General features: G+C 35.3%; 1 protein-coding gene across 7 annotated transcripts in view; it reads left to right on the top strand.

The window, feature by feature from the left end:
* NAALADL2 (N-acetylated alpha-linked acidic dipeptidase like 2) overlaps nucleotides 1–25,011 on the top strand; it is a 434,035-nt gene that overhangs the window by 331,306 nt on the left and 77,718 nt on the right. For all 7 annotated transcript variants that reach the window (XM_050308259.1, XM_050308262.1, XM_050308258.1 and 4 more), the window contains 3 exons: nucleotides 1,390–1,482; nucleotides 5,336–5,541; nucleotides 7,078–7,197. In XM_050308259.1, the coding sequence (XP_050164216.1) occupies nucleotides 1,390–1,482; nucleotides 5,336–5,541; nucleotides 7,078–7,197 (419 nt within the window). The remainder of the gene's footprint in view (nucleotides 1–1,389; nucleotides 1,483–5,335; nucleotides 5,542–7,077; nucleotides 7,198–25,011) is intronic.

Genomic DNA, 25,011 nt, shown 5'->3' with positions numbered 1-25,011 from the left:
GTAAATATGAAGTATCAACAAATGAACCTTGAAGAACAGTATCATGATGATGATTATTTTACATGTTGCAGTGAACTCCCCACTCGTATGTTTCCCATATCTCGGGAAACAAAGCCTGGGAACAAATTGTCGGGAACAGATCTGTGGGAGAATAATAGCCTGGGAGATAGAGAGCAAAATGACCAGTGGAGTATATTAATTTAGGTGTGTGACAGTTGGGTATGGATTTGGAAGGAAGATGTCTTTAAACACAGGGGGGTGGTGGGTACTTGGATGGGAGAGACCCTCCCTGAAGGTCTGGGGTGACACAATGGTTACTGTCACACAATTACTATCTTTGAAGTTAGAGCAGCTTAAGACATTTTCATTTTTCTCAGATAGAAGTTATGACCTTTCAGATGAGATGAATGTGAATGCAGTCTATTATAATGCAAACGAAACATTTGGAAGGTGCCAGCAGCTCCCCTGACTTAGTTGTTTGGTTTCCATTGTCACAAACTGCAGGAGTTTGTGTGCTTACTCTGTCCCACTGCAGGGCAGAGGACGCTTAATTTTTTAAGGCTATTTTAACTCAGACATTTACTTTTTCCTGGCTTTATTCTGTGTCACAGTCTCAACTGGCTGAGCAGTACTGGCAAGTCCCTTATGTTTTAGCAGGTTTTAAAATTTTCCTGCCTTTGTATTTACGCTATTTCCTCACATTTTTTACACATTTCCTCGGTTGATACCAGCTAAGCCAAAAAAACTGACGTCTGCTGGCAGAAGTTCAGAAGTTTATCACCAAAGGCTGTGCTGGCAGTGTGGGTAGTAATGGAGAGGTCTAACTGTTCCCATCTGATTTAACATAGGGGTATTTCTCCAGAAGAAAGTGTAACAGAAACCAGGTACAATTTTGTGAATGTTATTGATAGATTGACCTGGGTGAAGGATCAGGTGAGAAAAACCTATAAAGATTAACACAAATTTCGTATTTACAGAAATAGGTAAATCCCACTTGTTTAAGTTTTGGGGTTTGTTTGTTTTGTTTGGGTTTTGTGTTTGTTTGTTTGTGGGTTTTGTTTGTTTTTTGTTTTGATTTTTTAGGGTTTTTTTGTTTTTTTCTGTTGTATTCTGGCAGCATTTATTGAGCAAATTCAATGATCTTTTAACTCAAGGAGTAGAGATCTCTTTTGAGATTTCAGCTTTGAAGTACACTGCTAAAATGGGTCTAAAAAAATAAAATAATGTAAAACTACTTTTTTTAATCTCTGGTTCCCTTTCATTATAATTTTTTTTAATTTTTAAAATTTTTTTAACCTTTTTTAATATGTGCAGAATTTATGTCTGTGTTCTGTAGATTTCTTGGCTAGATAAACAAGTTAAACTTTTTTTTTTTTAATCTTTTAACAGGCAAAAAAATAATCAGTCTGAGTATTCAGTCAGTCACAACTTACAAGACAATTTCAAATGTTATTGGATATTTAAAAGGAGCTGTATTTCCTGGTAAGTATCCCTTTATCATTTGTATCAGTTATTTATTTTATGATGGCTGGGAGCCACAGGTGGGATCAGGATTCTGTTTTGCCAGATAATGCAGTGGAAGGAGAGATCCTTTATTGTATTTATTTTGTGATTTGATTTATGACAAAACAGAACATAAGGGTTAAAGAGAGAAAGAGCTCAAGGGGATTGTAATTACAATAAACATATTTTTACATGAGCATCAGGCATTACACATAGACCATAGAGAGTGCTAGTAGTTTATACCAAGTAACTATGTCATGGTTTTAATTTTAATATGGTTTTAACACTTGCTACAGCCTTACGTTGTGTTACAGTCATGCCTTAAGCTAGTTTCATACAATTCTATGAATAATAATTACTGTTCTCTATGTCTAATAATTAAAAAATAAGATTCTAAATGCAACTGGGACATAAAGCACAAACCCCCTCCCTCCTTTGATACTGTACGTGGATAATGTGATAATCAGGATATTGTAAGAATGAAGATTTTATGAAGATATCATAAGAATGAGATTATTCTGTAAGTGAATTTGCCTAAGAAGTGAGGGGTTTCTGCAACATGAATGAACGCTGTTACTTAAGTGCTGGTTACTTACACACTGCAAAGCATTGTAGAGTTGGTCCGGTTCCTGGTGTACGGATGATCGTCATCAAAACATCATCACACTTGCCTTAGTACTCTTTCATCGGGTTCAGAGGAAAGGATGCAAATTTATTTACAGTCCCTTAGGAGGTGGGCCAGTCATTTCAGATTTTAAGTAATAGAGAGGGGGGAGGAGAAAATTTTTATTCCTTTTAGTGAAATAATAACTCAGTTATGTGTGTGTTGAATGCTTCTCACCAGAATACTGTGAATACTGTGAATCCACCAGTGAATACTTCTCACTAGAATTTTTTTTTTTTGAAAGAACGTAGAAAACAATTAGCACAGTGAATTTAATTTCAACAAAGGATTTAATTTCCTTCATTAATTTGAAGCTACCAGTCAGTTGTTGCTGATGTTTTGCAAATAGCTGTCATGGACTTTGAAGGGCAGAAACTGTATTGTTTAGGCATTCTTTCTACTGAATTTTGAAACAGAAACAAACCAACTAATAAAAAGCATGCATCAGTTTATGTTTAATAAATCCTTTATCTTCTCTCTACCTGAATCTTTCATCTTTTTATTGCAGTCTTATTAGGAAGCTACTTTTTAAGGTTTTGTTCAATATATGCTGAACTTAAGAATTAAAGGATATATAATCAGGTGAAGTCAATAGCACTACCCAGATGGCAACAGCTTGTCCTGTAGGTGTCTGGCTGAACAAGAGCCGTAGCAACTGGCTACTAATGTAGGCACAGGTTAAACATCTAATGCGTAGACAAACTAGGTAGTGGTGATCTTAGCTGATGTTTGAACTGAGGAGTAAGAATGAGCATCTCAATTCTAACCAAGATATTAAAAGGTTTAGGAGAAGATTGAATGTGCTGGGTGATAGCAGTTTAAAACCTGAAAAATGTAACACTGATTTTATAGCTCTGTTGGACATGGTTGAAAGGGGATGTATAACAAGAGAAGACAGTTTAAAGGGACTTGTCCAATCCATCACTACCCTGAACACCACCCTTCTTATCACCTCCAAAAGTACCTGATGGGTATTTTTTTATGTATCTCTACTCCTTTCTCTTTTTTCTTACCATGTGATTCTGAGAAAGGACAGCTGCTGCCTTTGCAAGCATGACTATCCTTTCTCCTATGCTTTTCCTGTATTTGTTTGCTTCAGGGTATTGCCTCTATTCAGAAGGGAAAGATGTGCAGAGATAAAGAATTCCAAAGGAGACACCAGCTGTTATGTTTTGCCCCTGCTCATTCAGCTGGCATCTCCTACAGTAAGCTGCTGCTTGTAGCTTCTGCTCCATCAAAATGTCCTACATTATTTTTATAGTGTCTCTTCACTTCACCCTTTGATATGAAGTGTTGATCCTGTCTGATCCCTCTGTGTTAGTGGCACTTATTTTAATGACCTAGAAGCCCATAAGACCATTAATTTGTGTTCCAAATTCCTTTTATTAAGTGAGTTGAATATCCTATGGTTTTTCATTGTTAGTGCAACCTATAATTAAGCAATTCACAGTGCAACACAGAAGTTGCAAAATTATGTGATTTAGATTGCTTTTTGTTACATTAAATTATTATGTACACTTAGATTTACACTTTGCATATCTATTTTTAGAAAGAAATTCTCATTTACATACCTGCACACTCCCCAAGCAATTGATTAAAAATGTTGTATTATAGGTACATAACAAATCCCCTGTTTGTAAAGCATTTTTGATTCTATATAAAAAAAAACATGCCCGTGTATTTTGTTGAGCTGATAAAAGTCCAGTTTAATAGGGAATGGGTTTATAATCAAAGTATGTTGGTGTTCTATTAAAGTTGTTTCTAGGCAACAGTCACTGTAGAAAATACTGAGGAGTAGATTTATAATTTTATAAGCAAATATAAAATGTTGGCATTTTACCACCTATGTGTTGCTACATTCTGGTATACTTGACAGCAAGTGAAAAATGAATCCCCATGGATAAAGAAAAGATACCAAAACTCTTTGCACTTTTTGGAACCTGAACAACACCCAGAGATTGTTGTGGATCTGGCATCACTTGATAGCTTATTCTTCTGTTCTCTACTGGTATCCTGAAAGATGGAAAGAAACCTTTAAAAGTCTAGATTTTGATCAGAAAGAGACTACTAAATATCAGAACAAAATCAGTGAGCAGTCCTTAAAAGAGGCTTTGGTTGTGAATTCGTCTCACACAGAAGGTCTAGTAGTTTAATAAGTCATTCAGCATAACTCAGCTTTGACTTCTTTGACAGGGCTCAGTCACATTGGTCATTCACACTATTTCATACCACATCGTCATTTTTCGAGTAAAATAAGGGTTTTTTTCCTCTTGTGACTAGTATATGGATTATATACAATGCCTTGGGAGATGAAGATTTAATGTTATTTCTCTGAAAGAAAACTGTGGGGTTTGTTTTTTTTCCTCTGGGTAACCATAGGCATGTTCTTTATTTCAGGTTGAAAGTTCTTGCTTTTCATTCTATAAAATACTTTCTCCCAGCATTAACAAAGCTACTAGGTCTGACTTGCCTTTTCTGTATCATTCATTATCTCTATTCCTCTGTCATGTCTCCTCTCTAAACCTGCAGTCCAGGTATTTTAATGTCTCCTTACATGGAAGTCTAAGTCCTGATCTATAACCGTGCTGGTTACCAGCTGCTCAACTGCTGTTTCTGCCATGTCTTTTTTGAGATAGGGTGGTGAGCACTGAACACAGTCTTCCAGGTGAGGGAGTACTAATACTTTGTGTATTTTATTTATGTTTCTTCTTGTACTACCACACCTTTTGTTTTCTTTTTTGGATGCTAATGTGTGTTAAGACAGTTTCCTACTTATTTTTGTATTTTTGTAACACTCTGATGTGAGCATGGAAACATTAGATTGTCTCTATGACGAAGTCCTGCTGTAAAAATGGTGAATATCAGATTTATAAGGAGAGCAATAAGCAGACAATGAAGGCAAGTGCACAGAGGTTTAATTAGGAAAGGATATACATATATTTACTAGCTCATTTTTAAGTAGTACTCACAGCTTTATGTATATATGTTGTATGAATGTCTTGCACGTGATCATATACATTTTTGTTGGCAGCTTTGTGTTGTACTAATGACATTACAGACCACTAACAGAGTTCATTTTTTGGGGGCTGTTTAGAATTTTTTTAATGCTGGGATCCAGAAGAAGTAAAGATTTTGTCTGTCCTTTTTTTTTTTTTTTCCCCATTCCAGACAGATACGTCATCATTGGGAGCCATCACAGCAGCTTGAACCCTTACGGTGGACAAGGATGGGCCAGTAGCACTGCTGTCATCACAGCACTGATCCAGGCCTTGACACTGAAGGCTAAGAGGGGCTGGAGACCTGACAGGACTGTTGTTTTCTGCTCATGGGGAGGAACAGCATTCGGGAACGTTGGCTCATATGAGTGGGCTGAGGTAAAGTAATTTTAGAGGGTGCCATTGCAATCGTGATTTCAACTTTTGTTGAAAGCATGAAAACAATATGCAATTACTGCATGGAAATCATGTTTCATTATCTGGTCTGTGAGGTCTGTCTGTGTTCATTCATGTAGTGCATAGCAAATGCAGTGAAAATACCTTTTGAGGCTGTTCCTGTGGATAATGAGATGGCAAGGTGTTTCCATAGCTGTGAAGGTTGCACATACAGCACCTTTGAGAGCTGATTTCCCTCCCTAATTCAGCAGAGCATTGTAAAAGGTCATTGCCAGGGTCTGGTAGAGGGAGAAAAACCTCAAAAAATTACGTAGGCCAAGGAATAGCTTAGAGAGCTTTTTGTCTTTCTTGGGAGTTCAACATTTACTCATGTTTAATTATAAAGCTTAGTGTGGGGAGAAGTGAATCAAGAGCACACTAAATGAAAAGGAGAGAACCATGCTATGGTTTACATTAATGACATAAACATTGCAGTGCCTCCATGGCACTCCATGCTGATTCACTTCTCACGTATTTGTGCTAAGGATTTAGGTAAAAAACCGCAGGCAATTCCTTGGGCTCCTACTTCCAACAGAATAGAAATCAGCTTATTGACAGAAGATACCTCAACAGGGTATGGTTGATCATATATAGTTACAGTGGACTTCATGAATTTGAGGAATAGCTGGGCAGAGAGTTTCATGGCTGATTTTCCAACATTAATGATTCTATGGTTTTATGAATTAAAACAGCAGATAAAATAAAGAGTTAATTGCTTTTTATCGTGTGTAAGAAGCAGCCAGCCTTCATTGAAATTTCATACTTCTGACATCATTATTCTTCAAAAACAAGAGGGGGTGAAAAAATCAAATTGAAAAGATCCAGGCTGGAAGCAAAATTTGTTTAGTTCCACTTCAAGTCAGCTTTACATCAGATGTAATTGCATTACACCCCTTCTGTTCGATATAAAGAGCCACTTCATGCAAAGAGGAACTCATTACTGAGAAGGCAAAGGGGATCTTTTTAAAAAAGAGATAATAATTGAAACAGTTTGTACATGGTATTTTTATAGTCTTAAAAAATAATAAAATGAAAACACTGAGAAAGTTATGCAATTCAAATATGAATGTGGTCTCTTAAAAATTTGAGTCCATTTAACTGTTGATAATGATTGCTTTTGAAGTTTGTCTTCTGTCAGGCATAACTTTAAAAGGCCATCACATTGTTTCACAGTGTGTAATGTTTTCATTTTTGGCCTTACAAATGTAGTCATTTTTAATTCCTCCCAGACCTGTTTGCATTTGGTTGAGATCATGTGTGAAATGGAATTATAACTTCTGCTGCATAGAGAAATAGCACTAAGATATCCTTTGAAGTTCATAACAGCATATTATACGAAGTAGTATTTAAGTGTTACTTAGGAAATCGCAGAGGACAGAAACACTGGGTGCAGTTTTTCCCTAGAAGGAACTGAAAGAATGAACCAAGCCTCAATTCTAATGATGCACAGTAGTAACCACTGCTCTGCTTGTGTTGTAGGATCTCAAGAGAGTTCTTCAAAGAAACGTTGTGGCTTATGTTAGCCTTCATAATCCAGTCAGAGGCAACTCAACTTTACACCCTGTTGCATCCCCTTCTCTTCAGCAACTGGCAGCAGAGGTATAGAAATAAAATACTTGGTTTCACATGTGGTTTATGAGGTAACGAGGTTAACCCGCTTGATAACAGCTTCTTTTGCATGACTACAGGTGGAGGATGTTTTGTATAGGAATTTTAACCTCACAAATACACCTTAACTTGTTTTTACTAAGTCAGCAGGTTAAATTTTATTTAAAAAAATAATTAATTAAGAGGTTGGAAAGGATAGCTTATTTCACCTGCTTGTTATATCAGGTCTCACCATACTTGCATGCTCTTTTAACTTTTTGACAGCTTTAAAGTAACATATTTTTTATTCTTTAGCCCAAAGCACGTTTTTCTCTTCCTAATCAGATCTTTCCAGACTGTTTCTCAGTTTGCATTTAAACCTGTATGTTTAGCAAATGTAACATGACACACAGGGTGAGTATGACTCTTTCTATAACAAATACTGTCTAAAGTAAGTATGTCAGGTTCAGTGCTCAGTGATGCCTTTGTGGTCAATCTGGAGTCAGAATATTCCACAGTTACACTGGTCTGAGTGCACATAGGCTTTAAACTAATGACCTTATTGCTGTTTCTGAGGTTGCTGAATTTATTAATATTCTCCATGAATTAAAAACACTGTAAGGCTCGTACTAAATGACAAAACCAGGTTAAAGTGGTATGCACAAAATGGAGCTCAATTTGACTTTCATAAATTATGGGTTTTAGATGTTTTTCCATGTTTGCCAAGCTAATACTCATTAGGTTGTTCTGATGTTTCTTTGACTTGCCTCTGAAGCATTTGGTACTAAACACTCCTCAAAGTAGCATGTTAAATTAAACTCAGTGTAAAACTGGTCTGGCTTGGCAATTAACTTAGTAAAGTTATATCAGTAAATTTCTTCTTAGCAATGTTTTAACCACTTCTCCCCTCCAGTGATTGGGTGTTAATTTCCTCGTGGAAAGAATCTGGTTTGTTCTGTGTAAGTATTGAGATAAATATGATGCAACATCATTTCAGGAGGAAAAAAAACTTCTATTTGTGCAAAATTATTTATAGTGTTATATATGTCAGTCTGCAGGTGTTATGGATATATCAATTCAAATTTTATTATCAGTTTTAGCTATCATATTCACAAAAAATACTATCCTGAAAGGTTGCTAGCCTTTTGCTAACCTGTTGGTGTTTGCAGCCCTATCGCCATTAAAACACGTGTTTGCCATTTAAGGGGGTAAATTTATTACATTAAGTCCTTGAACTATTTGGTTTTTTTCTCATTTTATTTCTTTGACTTCACAGCAGAACACGTAGCAGTAATCTGAAAACTAAACTGTGCAGCAAACTCCTAATTATCTATTTATCACTTTATTAAGATTCAACTCTTTCATTCCAATAAATGCCATATTAGTATGAGCGTTACCTTCATGCCCTCTGTTTTGGAGAGAAAGCAAAGGAAATCCCTTTTTTTTACTTCCACTGTATTTCTGTGGTGCATTTGGGTGTGCTGGTAATATTCAGTAATTCTTGTAATAGCCATTGTATCTTGTTCAGCAGTATGGACACAGCATCCCTTAGTCCTGCCTTGCACCTCTTAATTAGGTAACAGTCAATAAAACATGACTAGAACTTAATACTTTTTAGTTCCAGTTAACACCTTCCATCTCACTTCTGATTCTTTAATATTGAGAGTGTATCCACTCTGCATGTTTTTACCCTGAGGCTCCATTTAAAAAGTAAAGGATAAAAGGTGTGTGAGGCAATGTCCGTGGGGCTACTTTCTGTAGGATATTATTATTATTTGTAATTAATGCATCTGTCATACAGTTTGTGACATTAAAAAGATTTGTAGGAATTATGGCTTCCCAGTGCTGGCTGGATTTCTGAAATCATGTCAAGTATATTGACAGTGATGGAACAGCCCAGCACAGATCTCCGTTTGTTCCCACGGGTGCTCACAATTTGCCACATGTCTAGAAGATTTTTTTTTTTCTGGAAGACTGATCTACTTATAAAGAATATTGATATTGCTTCCAGCACTTGCCAAGAAGACAATGTAATTACAGATTACCTCAAAATTATGATAGTGCAAATGAGGTAAGATGTGACTGTTTGGAGCTCATTTCATCTTGAAGAAATTGTGAGTCTGTTCACATGAGATTCTTGTTACCAGGTGCAGGTTGCAAAGAAGAGCTTAAAAATTCCAATGGTAGACAAGGATAATTTTAATTTGTAAGAATAGTTCTCTGTTACAAAAACCTACAGAGGTTAAGTTTTAGGATTCTAGGGAAAAAACTGTAGTTTGTCCTGTGAAGGAGAACTCAAGTAAAAATGAAATTTTGGACGGTTGCTAATCACTGCACCTTCCAATACATCTTTTCCCCTTAATTTCTGGGGAAAGGAAAGAAGAAGTTTTAGCTGAAATGTAGTTTGTCTGAATATTCTAGACTTAGCTCTGAAAAGAAGAATCACAAACCTGGTAAGTTGTCTACAGTGTGAGATCTGGTGGCCGGTTAGAGAATAGGATAAGTGCTTGGCTAATTAGCAGAGACCATGTTTCTTAAAGGTGTTCTGTATAGAGGGATTACATCTTCATATTAGCTGCAGGTTTCAAAAGGGAGCTACATAAGCAGTCTGCAAATAATAATTTTATATGCCTATCTGTGGGATTCAGTGGGATTCTGGTTGAAACACCAAATTACATGGAGAAGCTAATTTAAATATTTGGATTAATTAAGCAAAGAGGAATTCAAACAGTTCTGAGACCTTGACATATTTAATTCAAATCTTTTTAATATAACTATTCTAATTAATGTCCACATTAACAAGAGGGAAATACTGCCAAGTTATATTTTTGTCTACTGTTATTTGTAAGGAAAAGGATTGTTAATTCACTTGCTCAGTTGGTGAATCACCATTTGTTGGCAGAGTGTCATTGGTAAATTGGGTTTGTTTGATGCTGGTATTCACTCTCTGTAAATAAGGCCATTAATGATTTTTTCTATAATTAACATTTCTCAAGTAAAAAAGTTATTATGAGACATGAATTAATTTCTGTTGTCTTTTCACTGATTATGTGACCATACTCCATGTCTAGTATTACTGCAGTGCCCAACAAACCTTAGTGCTCTTGTCTACTAAAGGAAAAGAGTGATTTAAATCTACTGATGAATGAGTTGATCATTAAAAGTGACTGTGCCAAATATTGTTCCATGCTCTTTGTCAGTATTTGTTTCTACTGAAGGGAGGAAAAGGCATAAAACATCTTTATGTTTAAAGGTGATGTTATTGACAGAAAACTTTTTTCTTTATGAAGTAGAACCAAAGATAAACTCCTGTATAGATGCTTGCTACTATCATTATTTCTTGATTTTTTTTTCAAAAAAAAAACCCTTATATTAATGTCAGCATTGATTCTTTTCTTCCAGCTTCTATGTGTTTCTCATTTATTTTTTTATACTGCTAGCATTAATAATGGATATCCTGGTATCATATATCAGTAGTTGTAAAAAAGAAAAAAAAAAAAAAGCCTTACTATTCGAATTGCTTGTTGTATGCCTTATAACAGAAGATTACATCTTTCCCGTGAGTTTTCAGTCTTTACCTATTATCCCTTTTAGTGTTATATTTTATTGCTGGTGTCATTTTTTATATTTGTGTGGAAAACCAAAAAAAACACAACCTCTTGAGAATCAGAGGTTTATGCTGTGAACTCCTATCTTAGGAATTCATAACTGTGTTAAAAGGATGCTGTTAATGTAGACAATACTTCATTGCCAGCTCTATTGAATTAATTAAGATGCTGCTTCTCCAGTGTGAAAAACTTCATTTAATGGTGGATTTGATTTGCAGCAGGTTCTTTGCAGTTCTTATCTATTTTTTCTTTTCATGAAGTGTTGCTTTGTCCGCTGTTACATATTTCTTCTCTCTTCTTTCAAATCAAATATTTTTGATAAATGCTGATTCAGTGAGTAATCATTTAAACTTACTCAGAAATTTTGATGTTACGAAAATACTGTTGCAACTGAACATGTGGAATGAAAATATTATTGCTAATAAACATGGGGAAGAAAGTTTGTTAGTGAGGAATAATGCAACTGGACCAGTTTTCAGGCTGTGGTCTTAGTGGAGATCTGCAACAAGTCCTTTGTTTCTAATGAATCAAGATTTCTGCTTGTGTGTCCTTCCCTGTCTTTACAACACAAATTTCTGCTAGAGGTATAAATGATGTATATTTTCAGAAAGGTTTTCTTGTTTTAAACTGTAAATGTCTACTTTGATAGCCCTTGTGGATGAAACTGAATAAATCTGAACGTTTTATTATCTTTAAATGTAGCACTGGAGTAGGGAATATTTCAATAATTTGTTTCCTGCTGCAAAATGGTTTCTGTTGTTGAATCTACTTAAAACTGTCTAATATAATGAGCTGTACTGTGTAAAGGAAATTGTTTCTTCCTTCCAGAGACTTTAGCCAGACTACAGTATTAGAAAAGTTAACTTCAGTTCTGTCTAAATATTCCTTTGTTTAATTTTATCTTCATTATTTTCCCTCAGAACTGACTTTTTCATGTTAATGGAAAGACTTTTTTATAGTGATAGAAAAGCCTTTCATGTAGGGAGTTTAAAAGTAAACTTCTGGTTCTTACAAAAGAAAAGAGGTTGAGAGCTCTGGATATTTTAAATTTTCTACATAAACACAAATCATTGAAAAGTTTTTCTTGCTGCTTTTCTCATAATTATTAAAATATGTTTCTGAATGAAATTAAATTGACTTAATAGCTGTAAGCTATACTACACAAACAATGCGTGGGGAAAAAAATGCATGTGCAAAAATGAAGTGAACACTTGCTAGTGTTCAGATTGGTGTTGGAAAAAATTCATCTAGGAAATGAAAGCAGATCATTTGTTTGTCATAAATAAAAAAGGTGGCGTATTTTAAGTAAAGTGATAGATATGTAACCTTGCCAAAAGTATCAGGTCCGGCCTTCCTGAGTGTGATCACCTCATGTTCTCAGAAGGGGAAGCTTTAAAGTGCTCTTTAACACACCATTGCTCACTCTGTCTCAGGATGCCTTTAGCTGGGATTGATTATTCTTTGGACAAGCATGAAGGCATTTATTTTATCAAGGACTGTGACTTTAAATGAATTACTGCTATTTTCTTTTGTAAAATTGTATGATATTTCAGATGGCCCTAACCAGGTCACATACTGAGAAGTCAGAGGAATGGGAAGAACAATAGATTTGTAGAAACCTGGGAAGGTGTTTTGGTTTTTTTTTTTTGTGGTTTTTTTTCAGTTCAAATTATTTCTCTCAGGAATGGTAAAAATACCTCTGCAGGATGCTAAGCCAATAACTGAGGTGAAAATGTTGACCCAAGTCCCTGGGAAATGGGTGTATTGAACAGTATGGAATTCCTGCCCATGCTGATAGATTTTGAAGTTGGCAGTTCTCTCCAGCATGTAATCTTGTCATGCATGCATGGAGGACTCTATGTGTGTTCTAGTGTTCAGGATTAGAAATCACCTTAAATTATGGTGATTGTTATATTTTGGTTACATAAATATGTCACCCAGAGTACCCCTTGAATTTCAGTGTTGGTGCAGTTAAACTTCCTACATGTGAAAACAGAAACGTGATTCCTTTAAGGCTGTTAATTGTATTTCTGTATCTGTTCTATAGGCATAACTGTACAATAAACACCCAAATTTGGGAAGAAAAAAAAAACCACTCCCCCCTTCCCTTCAAAACCTGACCCTTCCAATGTCAGTCATCCAAAGGAAAAATAAAAAGTTAACATTTAAGTGTAGGTATCTTTGTTAGCAAGATCTCACTAATGAATTGCTTTAATGAATCCTTCAAAACCAGGCGTGAGGAAAATCATTCCGTGTCCATTTAAAGCTGTCATAGTTTGAATAATCACAAGCATCAACTTGAGCAATTTTGGGTGTTTCCTGGTTTGCTCATTCTTCATACCCTGTTGAGCTGTTCACCACCAGCATATTCTGGTGATGGTGTCTTCTCCAGTGTGAAAAAAACACTGGGAGGTTTTCAGGACACCATAAACTGGGAGTGGGAATTACCATGAAATTTCAAACGTAATTTCAAGCCAATCAAATATATGTGATGAGCCTCTGTATTTTCTAAATTATTTGGAAGGTTTTAATCAGTAATGTAGTTGAGATGCAGTTTGATTTATTGCATCAAAGAGCCACAGTTCCCATAGTATCACTATTCCTGTCTCGAAGTGCCCACAGAATGGGACTTCACTGAATATAAAAGAGCAAAATTTTAGAGCAGATAATCTCTGATGTCAGGAAAAGCCAAAATGCAGGAAATAGTTTTCTTGAAGGTTCTGCAAACTGCTTTCTTCTGGCAGCTAAAAGGTCACACAGTTCAAACCTTTGTCTCTTGACAGCCTTGAAAGATATTTCAAAACCTGTTTTGTAGCCTTCTATTTTCAGACTTTAACGCTTAAGTTTTCTTTCTACAGGAGCCTTCCAACATTTTTAGGAGAGCTGCTAACATCTCTACTTTGTATCATGTCATCCTCATCTTGATTAGATATGTTATTGTATAATTACTTGAAGAAGGCTAAATGTTCTACCTTCAATGGGTAATTTGGCACTAGAAGAAGGAAATCTTCTAAAAATAACACCAAAGAAACCCCAAAGCTGGAAACTATCTTTCTCTCAGTTCTAACATGCTCATTTTTTCTCTAACATGAAAATGATAACTTTTAATTTTATTGTAAAGATAGCTGCAGATCAAGTTCTAACTTATTACTATTGATTATTTTTTTCCATAGGCTTTTGAGCACCCAGAGGAAATAATTTCATTCTGTGTCTAAATGGGAAAGAAAAACAGAATTTAGTATTAAGATTAATAAACAACTTGTGGGTTTCTGTGAGTAGAGGTGTAGATATCTTCTATAGTTTCATACATTCCCTGTGTTTGAGACAGTCAAGGATGAGATTTGCTACATTCTGGCTAAGTAAAAGTTTCAAGGTGACTTACTAATTTTGTTAAATGCAGTCTGAAATCCAAAAATATGTCTAAACTTTTATGGAAAACTTACCCTTATTTTGTTCACATTTCCTGCCACTGGTAGTTATTTAATAAGTATCTGCTCTGAAATCTCAGTAGTACTCAAAAGGCTTTTAAAGTTTCTGTCATGAAATGGTCAAATGTTTTTTATACTCTTGTAAGTTTGGCAAATTTTTATGTCATGCTTTCTTCAAAAAATTAAGGAGGTTGAAATTCAGTGGAAAAGTAGGAATTTAGGCTACTACATACAAAAATACTTCAAGTTGTTTTACCTGTTCAAGTTGGCATTAGGATGAGAGGAACATTTGTTCAAGGTCATTTTAAGTCTAAAACATAAAGCTGTAGTCTACCAAGTAATAACTTATGAACAAAGAGGATAAAATGTTACATGGAAGGTATCTAGTGTACCTGAACTCCACAGTAGGATGTTTTTAAAGTTTCTGTTTCTCATGCTGATTACAGAACATCTTATTTGATCTTAAATTCATTATTTAAAAAAAACAACAACTTGTCTTGTATGCTGTATTTTATTGTTTGCCTTTTTTTTAAGCATTTGGACTGCTTATCAAGCTTTGTGTAATGATTAGATTTTTATTTGAAAGAAGTAGTCATTTGCAGTTGTCACTCAAAATATCTAAATAGCTCCGAACACCACAAAAGTGTCATAAATCTTATTTACAAAATACACTCAAGTAAGCTTTTAAAGCTGTTGCCTGCACAGCTAAAATGGAACTGAATGTTCAGGATCAAGTGTGCTTTGGAACCAATTATATTGCAGTAGATACTTCTTGGAGGCTCTGGGGAATTGGCAGGGGGAAAAGAAATGACATAAAGTCTTTTTCTCCCTGTAAATTAATGAATCATTGTTATAAATGAAACAAATGTGTAGTTTACTTGATTTTGGGAGGAGATTTGTTGTGGGCTTTCTTTTCTTTTCTATAAAGGAAATCAGAATTGTATTTTACAGATTCAAAATATATGGTGTGATTACATAGAATGTACGTACAAATGAATATGTAAAGCACCTTTGATGATACAAAACCAGGACTTGTAAGGACTTCAAGCAGTCATTTGATCCGACTTCTTACTCTACTGCAGAAAGAAGTCTCTCAGATGTTTTTCAGCTCACAGTCTGCAACATTATAAAACTTTCTCAAATGGTCTGTGCTTGATTTCTATCACAGTGCTACTTCGAATTTTTTTTGTCATTTACTGAAGTCATCACAGTTAAAGAGGAATTTTTTTTCTTTTCCTTTTCTTCCATGAGTGATCTTTATTCTTTTTTACAACCACCTTTTTACATACTGAGCAAAAACTGTCATTATACACAAAAGAAAATTATACACTTTTTACATTGAATATCAGCTTCAGAAAATTGATATATCCTCCTCAAAGTTAGTGTGAAATTCGGTGTTTGAAATTAACTGATGTGTCTGAGACATGCAAGTGAAGTCTCTGTGAAATCCTGGCTTTGCCAAAGATTATCACTTGAGTCACAACACACCTCAACTAATATTTTACACTGAGCTAAAATGTTGGAAGCATCGATGTAAAGTCAAAGTGACTCTACAGTGAGCCTAATCAGCAAAAAAACCCAGAGCAAATGAAATAAATATTTCATTTTTGTTTGTCGTATGCCTGTATTGCTGTTAAAAATAGCATCTTAAATGGTTATCCAGTGATCCAGTGCCCCTTCAGAGCAAAGGTTATTTGGAATATATCTTTGTAAACCAAAGTAGCTGCACAGTGAACCTGGAACCAGAGATATTTTAGTAAACTGAGCTTAATCTATCCAAGGACAGCACATCTCATCCAAATGCCTTCTCTTTTCACCTCAATTTCTTTTGTAAAATATTTTTAAGTTTTCACCCATATGTAAGCCTCACTTTTCCTTTTGATTCCCCTTAGATCTTTTTAAAAATAAGCTGAATTTCAGATCAGTTTTTACCACATGACTAGCATTTTTCAGGCTAACTAATGAGAAATCATAAAAATTAGAGGAGACAATGTGGGTAATTTTGTCAGTCTTGCTAAATAAACATTAGATTTTAAAGTTTATGCAAAGTCTGTAATTGGAAGTTATTAAAGAGCTGTGACATCCTGCCAGGGAACTGAAGAAAAAACTTGAATTAATTGTGCTGTGAAGTGTCTCGATCCCATCAGGCAACAGAGCCCAGAGTATCCAAACTGAGCCATACACTGAATGAGATACATGCACTGAAATATGGAGACTAAGGGTGTTCCAGGAGCTAAAGGAGCTTTCCAAAGGAGAATTGCAATGACCTGTGTAACTGTAGATTGATTAATGTTGATAATAACTCGAGATAAAATAAAGTGATAATAGATTTAAACAGGATTTATAAGGAGAGTCAGAATTTTTTCACAGAATGCATCTCCCTGTCATGAAACTTATTTTTAATCTTTTGAAGGAATTCCATGTTTATTTTATAAAGGTAGCACCACAGACTTTTATGGAGCATTTTGTATGGTGTTCTGGAAATCACAGTAAAAACAGTGCTTTAGGACAGCTGTTATTCACATGGATTTCCAGTTTACATAAACTGACTGATAGATTTTCAAAGGTATTACATGCTGATGGAGAATCATCATGCTGATGATGTAGGTAGGAAAATGTTGGTAGGAAAATCAGCATGGAGAATCATCATGCTGATGATTCTCCATGCTGATTTTCCTACCAACAGTTTTCAGACGGAAGCACTAGACTCAGTACTAGTCCACAGTTTCATTATTTATTGGGTAGAAACTTCCTACTCACATGAAAACAACTGATCCCAGTATGAAAACATTCCTTTTATTAAAGGAAAAGAATAAGGTAGACAATATAAATGTTGTGTTTGGCTTCAGACCCCCAACTTGCAATTGCTGCAGAAAGGATGCTATTAAATATATCTGTGTTTTTACATGTGGTTTCTAATAAAAGCACCAACCATATCAACAACCAGCACAATGAAAATCATGTCCTGGAACTTCCAGTCTGTTTATAATTTGAAAATAAGTGTGTGTGTGTATTGCCATGCACACTTGATTTTGTATCTATGAATAATACTTCTGAGCTTAGGGAAACTGTTGCTATCCATAAAATTATTTGCATATGCAATTATAGCAGTGAGGCCAGAGATGCAAACTGTGGAAGGTGGAGGGCACAGGGAAAGATTTAATATTGAAGAAAAATGAGCTCATGTTATGGGATTCAGTAGCTTTAGTCCATTAAAATATATTGGGCTGTGAAGTAAAGCTTTTCCACATTACCAACTGGAATGTACACCTTTAAAAGTTCATGTAAATGCTGCATTATTTACTATTCTCAAAAATACATTTGTGTAGCCTTCATTAGTCTTCCTTGCCTGATCAGAGTAAATAGCTTTAGATTGCACTAGATTGGATTTGTTGACTTGTTTTCTCAATGTGTGCAGTGCAAACATTCCGTGTTACATGCCGTGTGTGCGTTGTTTCAGAAAGTTTCATTTTATTGCATCAAAATTAACTTTTGAAGATCAGAATCTGGAGGATTAAACCTGAAATATAATGTTATATTTTTCTAAGATTCATACTGTGCAGTAGTTAGAAACTACCAGTTTTCTTAGATCTGTACCAATCAGTACTGAAATAAAGTACATATCAGCCTTTGTGGGTTTGGCATGCTTCTTATGAAAAAGTGGTGATATATCCCTGAAACCTTGTTAACAATAAAGTCCCACATTTGCTTAACAAAATTTAAATGTGCTTTTAGTCCTCCAGTACTTGACAATACATAGAAATTACAATATCCCTGTTCAGTACTCTACTTTGTTTTTGGAAGTGTCTCAGATGATAATTTTCAAGGTGCAAAAGGAACACATCATTCGGATGTATGATGAGTTTTGGGTAATAATTGGCTCCTGAGTGTTTTGTAGAAAATCTTTTCCAAGTTCCTTGGACTAGATCAGACTCATGTTATTACAGCACCTAAGTAAGAGTTTACAGTAGTCCATTTGTCCTACTGATGTAGAAACTAAAATCATTTAACATCTTCTGGATCATTTAATTTATCTCCCAGTGGAACCTGGAGACCTGAATTCGTGGTGCTGACACATTTTAATGAATCTGCTTTGTGATGATCTTTCTGAAAAATTCAATTTATACAGATACTCGATATCTTAAGTGCAAGTACTGTTTTTATACCATTTGCTCAATTCCCACTGAAGTCCAGAAGAGGGTTTTTGTATGAAAAATATGATGGCAGTTTATTGACCTTCATGCTGTATATGGACTAATGGGAGTGACTTTCCATTTCAAAGAATGAAAAGTGTTTTTGTGTGTGGCTGGGAAGGGAGTGATTTGTTCATGCACAGTTGCTATTGAGAAGTTTAAGTGTCGGACCAGAGGTTTTGGGGCAAGGTAAAGCTTTGTCAGCAGTAAATTCCTTTGGCCATGGCTGCTGCCATGAGGGAAGATTTGCAATAGTTTACCGATGTATCAAGAGAGTTCCTCCAGAGTATTACATCTGATTTTCAGTGTCCTGTGCCAAAAAAAGTTTCTTTGTTTGTGCCTATTAAAATTGAGCTTACTCTGGTGTTTTATTAGAGTAATAAAACGAGATTTTGACCGCAAATTTCTCCCCCACACTAAAAACCTGACCATTGCACTGGTTATACCACGTTTATTTATATATGTGTCCCCTCTTTCTTGGACAGTGTGTTGTACCCTGCCTCTGGGGGTGTTGTTGGAGGATGATGCAGTAGGATTCTCAGGTTCCTTAAAAGAGCTGACATGGTATTGGATATTGGGAGTGCGTGTGAAGGGGTAGGGAATATGTGGCACGTGATACGTTCACATATTACAGGGTTAAATGAATTTTCTTTTTCTAGTGAAACACTTTAGTTTCTGTTGTGCTCCTAAGCAGCAGATTGTAGCTCTCAGCACAGCAAAACAAACCACTGCATGGGGAAAGGGTGGCAGGTTGACCTTCTCTGCAGAGCTGATGCATCTGCTTTTCTGGGTCAGCTTTATGATAAGGCTCATGAGGGTGTCTTTGCTGAGCTGATTTGCACTTTGGCAAGTGCAACTGTTTGGAAAGTAGCGCTAGGAAACATTTCTGCTAGAAGTTCTACAGGCCCTCAGTTCTGTGTAGTCTAGAAAGAGAAACTGTGCCATATGAGTGCTGGTAGTTTGGGGAAATGTAAATTAGAGTAGTTACAAACTGTAGTATCAATATTACACCCAATTAGGACCTAATTTCTAACATTAGGTGCTGCAGTTCTAACACAAATTTTGCTCTGTGTGTGTTTTGGTTTTGTGATGTTTTTTTAAAACAAGTTCAGAGTGCTGGGGTAGCTTGAGCCATCTGGTCAGCTGAGTGAGAAACAGCTCCTGCAGGTGTGTGCTGTGCACACTGCTGGGGGAGTGTTGGTCATTAAAACTCCATACATTTATTTTCGTAGTTTACTTTGCTCAGTGAGCCTTAACTCATTTTTATTGGAAAGCTTGGAGTGGAAGCTTTCTCTCCCGTTTATTTTCTTTTTGTGCTGCTGTGTTGAAGACCAATGTGAACAATGTGTTGCTGCATATTCATTTGACATCCAACCTCCCAATGACTGTCTTGTTTGGGATACCTATGAGGTTCTGAAAAGTGATGTAACTCTTCAAATAATAGAGTGAGTGTACATATCTGTCCCCTTTTGAGTGATGAGTAACTCCTTTTTCTTTTTTTTTTTCCTGTGTGCTATGGAGAAGCAAGACTGTAATCTCACTGGCATGAATTATTTAATATCCATTTGAAGGGTCTGAATGATGCATCCCAAAAATGAGTAACATGGCAGAACCTGAACATCACAGAGTTAGACTAGGCTGAAATGAGTTCACAGTATTTCTGACTCTACGTATTATAGAATGAGAATGCCTTTAGGCATTTAAAATGATTTACAAACCACAACTATTTATGTGGAGTACAAAATATAACCTATTTGAAAATGAGGTCTTGTTGTCAAATCCTAATCCTTTTACCTACTTTTTATATTGGCAGAAAGCATTTCTACAGCCCAAAACATTTGGGAAGTCGTGCAGTTCTTATCAAGTCCCAGATTATTTGTGCTTTGTACCAAAAACAATTATTTGCATTTTGTTAAGCCTAAGTTTCACAGTATCTCATTATTTATGTGACAACTAACACTGACCAGTGTTCCTGCTACTGATTAACAGGAAGAAAAAGTTTGAACACTATTAAGTGCAGGAAAGTACTTCTTTTTACATGATCAAAAAATAGTTTGACTACATTGTTTACTTCCGAATGCAACCATTCCATGCTCAAAAATTATTTATATTCAAGACTAGTTTTAAAAATATAAGCTCTAAAGGAAAAAAGCATCCAAAATTTTCAGTGTGCTCAGAGCTGGGTGTGTAGGCAGGTTCCCTGTGTTAATGTAGCATTTGCTTTGCCGGGTCCATTGCAATGGAATGCAATCTTGAGCTGTTTTCTGAAATTTATCATCACTAAAAGTAGTTCAGTGAACAATGAGGCTGAGCCTGTGGCCATGGAAATTCAGTCTTTAAAGTCATTTTACCTGAGATGTTGGAGAGTTTGCTTTTATCTGTGCTGATGAGACAATGTAAGAAGTTGTAATGAAGTATTTTCTGGTTGATGAGTATGGAAGTCTGGAGTAAGTGAAATCTTTGGAGAAACACAGCTACTATAGCTATGTTCAGTGGTTTCTTGATTTTTTTTTAATCTTCTAACTCTATATTTTTAAGGTACTGAGATGTTTGGAACTGCTGATGCCATTCCAATTGCAGTCTTGCCACTTATATAATTCATGCTATGTAATTTAAGCTTTAAATATTTGATTACTCTGAAGCTCTCTTATCAAATGGGAGCATACCTGCTTGATTTTTACCTTCCTTAAAAAAGCCATTAAAATTCCTAGCAGTTTGTATTGCATGTTGGCAACAGGTACATCTGAGTTAATGAGGCATATGACTTCAATTTAGGTATAGGAAGGATAAATGTAATTCAGAATTATATAACAAGCATCAGGAATCAGGGAGAGACTTTCAGTAGATAAATGTAGAAAAAGTGCAGGATACGAAATTAAATTTAGACTATATAATTTTTTACTACCTTGCCTTTGTATTTATTACCAGTTTGATGTAAATTTTGCATTCTAAAATTTTGTTTAGTCCTGAAGTCCCATTTATTATATAGACCTTTCATTGATAGTCATATTTTTTTAAAAAAGACAATTATTTAAAAGTATGCAAGTGCTGCTTAACAGAAACCAAAGCCCAGAACAAGAAATTTCTTGCTATAAAATAAATAAAAAATAATGTCAATTTGCAAAGCAGTATGATACATAACAATACATTTAAATTTTTCACTCTGGCATAGGTATTTCTCCATGCTTTGTTTTATAACCACTGTATTATAGTTTCCCAGTTTTGTTAGGAAGTCACCGAGAAAAGGCAAAATTTACTTCACACTTTTTTGAAAAGTAAAACTGGAGTTTTATGTCTGGCAGCTTGTGTTGTGCAGTTCAACTGATTTTTTTTCTTGGTTCAGTGGAAATCTGAATACAGTGTCAGAACTGGATCCTGGCTAATCTCGATTTGACCTGGCCTTTTAAAAGCACTGTACTTGTCACCATTTTGAGTTTCCTCTTCCCCCTGGGTGAAAAAGGTCTTCTCTGTCCTGCAGGATACCTGCAGGCTTGTTCAAAGAGCAATTATTTTTAAACCACGTGGTTTATCTAAGGGGCAGTTTTTCCTTGTGAAAATACAATATTATCTTCCTACACGGTCTAAGAAACAGTTTACTCTTGGAATTTCCAGGTGCCAGTGCATTTGTGTAAGGAAACACATGTTTTTTTGGGGTAGGAGACTTCCAAGTGGCTGATGGTGATCCCTGGCAGCTGTAGTGATCTAGCTGAGAATCACCTGTACTGTCAGGAATATCAGAAGATTTAAGATGATGAGAAATTCCTTGTCCCTGATGACTTTAAGTAAACACTAATTCCTGGAAAATTTTTTTGCTGTAGTGACAAGACAGTCCTCTCAACAGAATATGTGTGTGCAAGGAACATCTTTCATTTTACTGTGATAACACTGAAAAACCCAAACTAGGGAAAATTTCTGCAAGTTAAATGCATCGTTTCTTTGACTGATTTTGCAAAGCTACAGAACAATTTCATTGGAAGTCTTCATGTTGCCCTTAGGGGTCAATAAGTAATGTTCAGGTGTTTTCAGTAAAGCTTCTTACGTATTTAAATGAAAATATATATAAGCTGGAAGAAGACAATTGCTGAGAAAGTAAGGATCCAACATTTTATTCAATTAAATGTTTTAATCTTAATATAACATTAATTAAAAGCACCATGCTTGAGTCACTCTACCTCATAAGATTTCTTGGTGTAGTTTTAATCAGATGATTGCATTGTATAAATAGGCAAATACATCATGTTAGTGGTGTGTAACATCCAGACTATTTAAGCCACAAATATGTTGTTCATCTATAGCATATTAATTATCATCAGCACATTTAGATTTTCCTTTCTTATGCAGAGAAAGAATAAGTGAATATAATTTAGAATTATTTTTATGTGCAAACTTTAATCATGTCCTACTTGAATCAGTTTGATAACATTCAAAATTTGGGAAATATTGTGTATTTAATTCCTGTGTAGTTGTTTTGCTCTATGATGTTGGGCAGGACAGAAATGTTAGGTACCTTGCTTGCCTTTAGTTGATTTGAAAAGCACTTTGAAGCCTATAGGGGGATATGCCATGTTAAGTCTCCCTAATAATTTTATGAACAGCTAATTTGCATTAATAGCAATATATATAATCAATCAGCAAAGACAGGGAGCAGAGCAGGATGTTTATAGCCAAACCTGATAATCAGCTGGAAAAAGCAGAACAGTATGCTTGCCATAGAATTAATACAATTCCTATAAGCTCCATGATTTTTTTTCAGTAGACTTTGGCAGTCAGGACAAGCAAACAGTTCATAATATTTTTTAAGAATTGTCAAACCTTCTTCCTCTAATGATTTGTTTGCCAGAGTGTAGCAGGTGTTCATAGATGAGAGACATATACTTTTGATTCCTTTGCTGTGCAGCTTCTCTGGCCTTTATTACCTGTTTGTTGTTGATTTAGCATAACATGTTTACAGTAATAAAGATGCTAATCTTTTGTTTTCTGCATTTTTACCTTGAGCCTAATTTAATAAATTCTGTAGCTCTTTGTTTAGATAATTTTACTTCATCTAGATGGTCTGTCTTATACTTCAGGTTCTTAAATGCATTTGCTTTGCACCAGTTCCCAACACAGGTGGTGATTCAGCTCAAGAAATAGAGATTGATTATTCATGAAGAATAAGCTTCCTTGCTGTAGTTCTGAAGCTGGCATCACTGACATATTACAGGCATAATTGGTCATTCTTTATTTGCTCTGTTAAGCAATTTAATCCATTTTCAAAATTTTAATTTTTAATCCATTTTCAAAAGCTGGAAATGTTACTAAGTTAAGCTGAAGTCACATAAAGAAAAGAAGGTAACCAGAACTAACTGACAGGTCCTTGTCTCACCACTCACAGGTGGAAGGTGAACTATCAAAGTGGCCAATAAATTATTATTTTTTTTTAAATTATAGGCTTTATTTTATAGCAGGATCTTAACAGCATAGCAGAAGGCACCTATGAATGCTTAGTTCTAATTAGTGGTAGAATAAGGTCTGCAATGAACACTTGATTATACTTTAGATGTGTCAGATCTATTTTAGAACATTAACCCAAATTAAGTGTATTTAATGGGCCATATGGTACTCTTCATTTTCTCGAATTTGTAATATAAACCTCTAACATGACGCTAAAACCCAAAATGAACTCCAGAGAAATGAAATTATTCAATTATGAATAGCATGTGCATCCTTGCACTGACATGAAGCACTCCTTGATTACTGGCTAACCAGTGGCTTGACTGGAGCCCAGCCTGAGCAGCTGAGCGCTCTAAATAGTTCTACAATGTGTTTTTACTGTAAGGCTCACTGGGTGAAAAAGTTTGGCTACACTACAACAGTGATTCAGCTGCATGGAGCTGATAATTTCTTTTAGATGCAGTCTTGAAGATTTTTTTAAATTAATTTTACCACTTTTATTAATTGTAGGACATAATTATTCTCTAAGTCCATTAGCTTTGGGAAACATTAAATTTGTGTAACGAATGCAGAACACTATGAACTTTGCAGTTGTTACCAAAGAGTTGAAGAATGCTGACGTTGTAGAGTTTACTTAACAGTTAAAACAAATTGGAGGAGAACAGTTATCTTTCCTGAAAAGTGTTCTCCCATATTAGTGCTCTGAGATAAATATTTATTGTTGAACTAGTCATTATCAGGGACTTGTGTGTCAGAACAGTGAAAGTGGAATAAAGCAGTTAAACTCTAAAAATGAATTGAATTGAACATTGCTGTCATAAAAGTAGAAACCCTGTACCATCAAGGATGGTGATATAAACCCCAAATATCTCATAGTTGTTTTAATCAATTCTGTAAAAATTTCATATGTGAAATTTGATAGATAAAAAATATTGCACTGATGCTGTAATGAGGGAAAAAAAAGATGCTTTTTGAATAATCAGAGTATTCAAATATTGAATTGAAATTGAATGTGCTAAGGTGTTTTCTGTGGGGCAGAACGCTGGCTACATGTCAGACTTGGGTTTCTGAAAAGGAAGACATCTCTTGCTTCTGTTCCTGGCATGCTCTCAGAAATGGGGGTTGGTGTATGTTCAGAACTGACCATCAGAAGCTGTGTTTCAC

The sequence above is a fragment of the Myiozetetes cayanensis genome, unplaced genomic scaffold, assembly GCF_022539395.1.
Source record: "Myiozetetes cayanensis isolate MyiCay16 unplaced genomic scaffold, myiCay2020 scf13, whole genome shotgun sequence".
Taxonomy (NCBI): domain Eukaryota; kingdom Metazoa; phylum Chordata; class Aves; order Passeriformes; family Tyrannidae; genus Myiozetetes; species Myiozetetes cayanensis.
The sequence above is the reverse complement of the archived record's forward strand: the minus strand, read 5'-3'. Positions and strand labels throughout refer to the sequence as shown.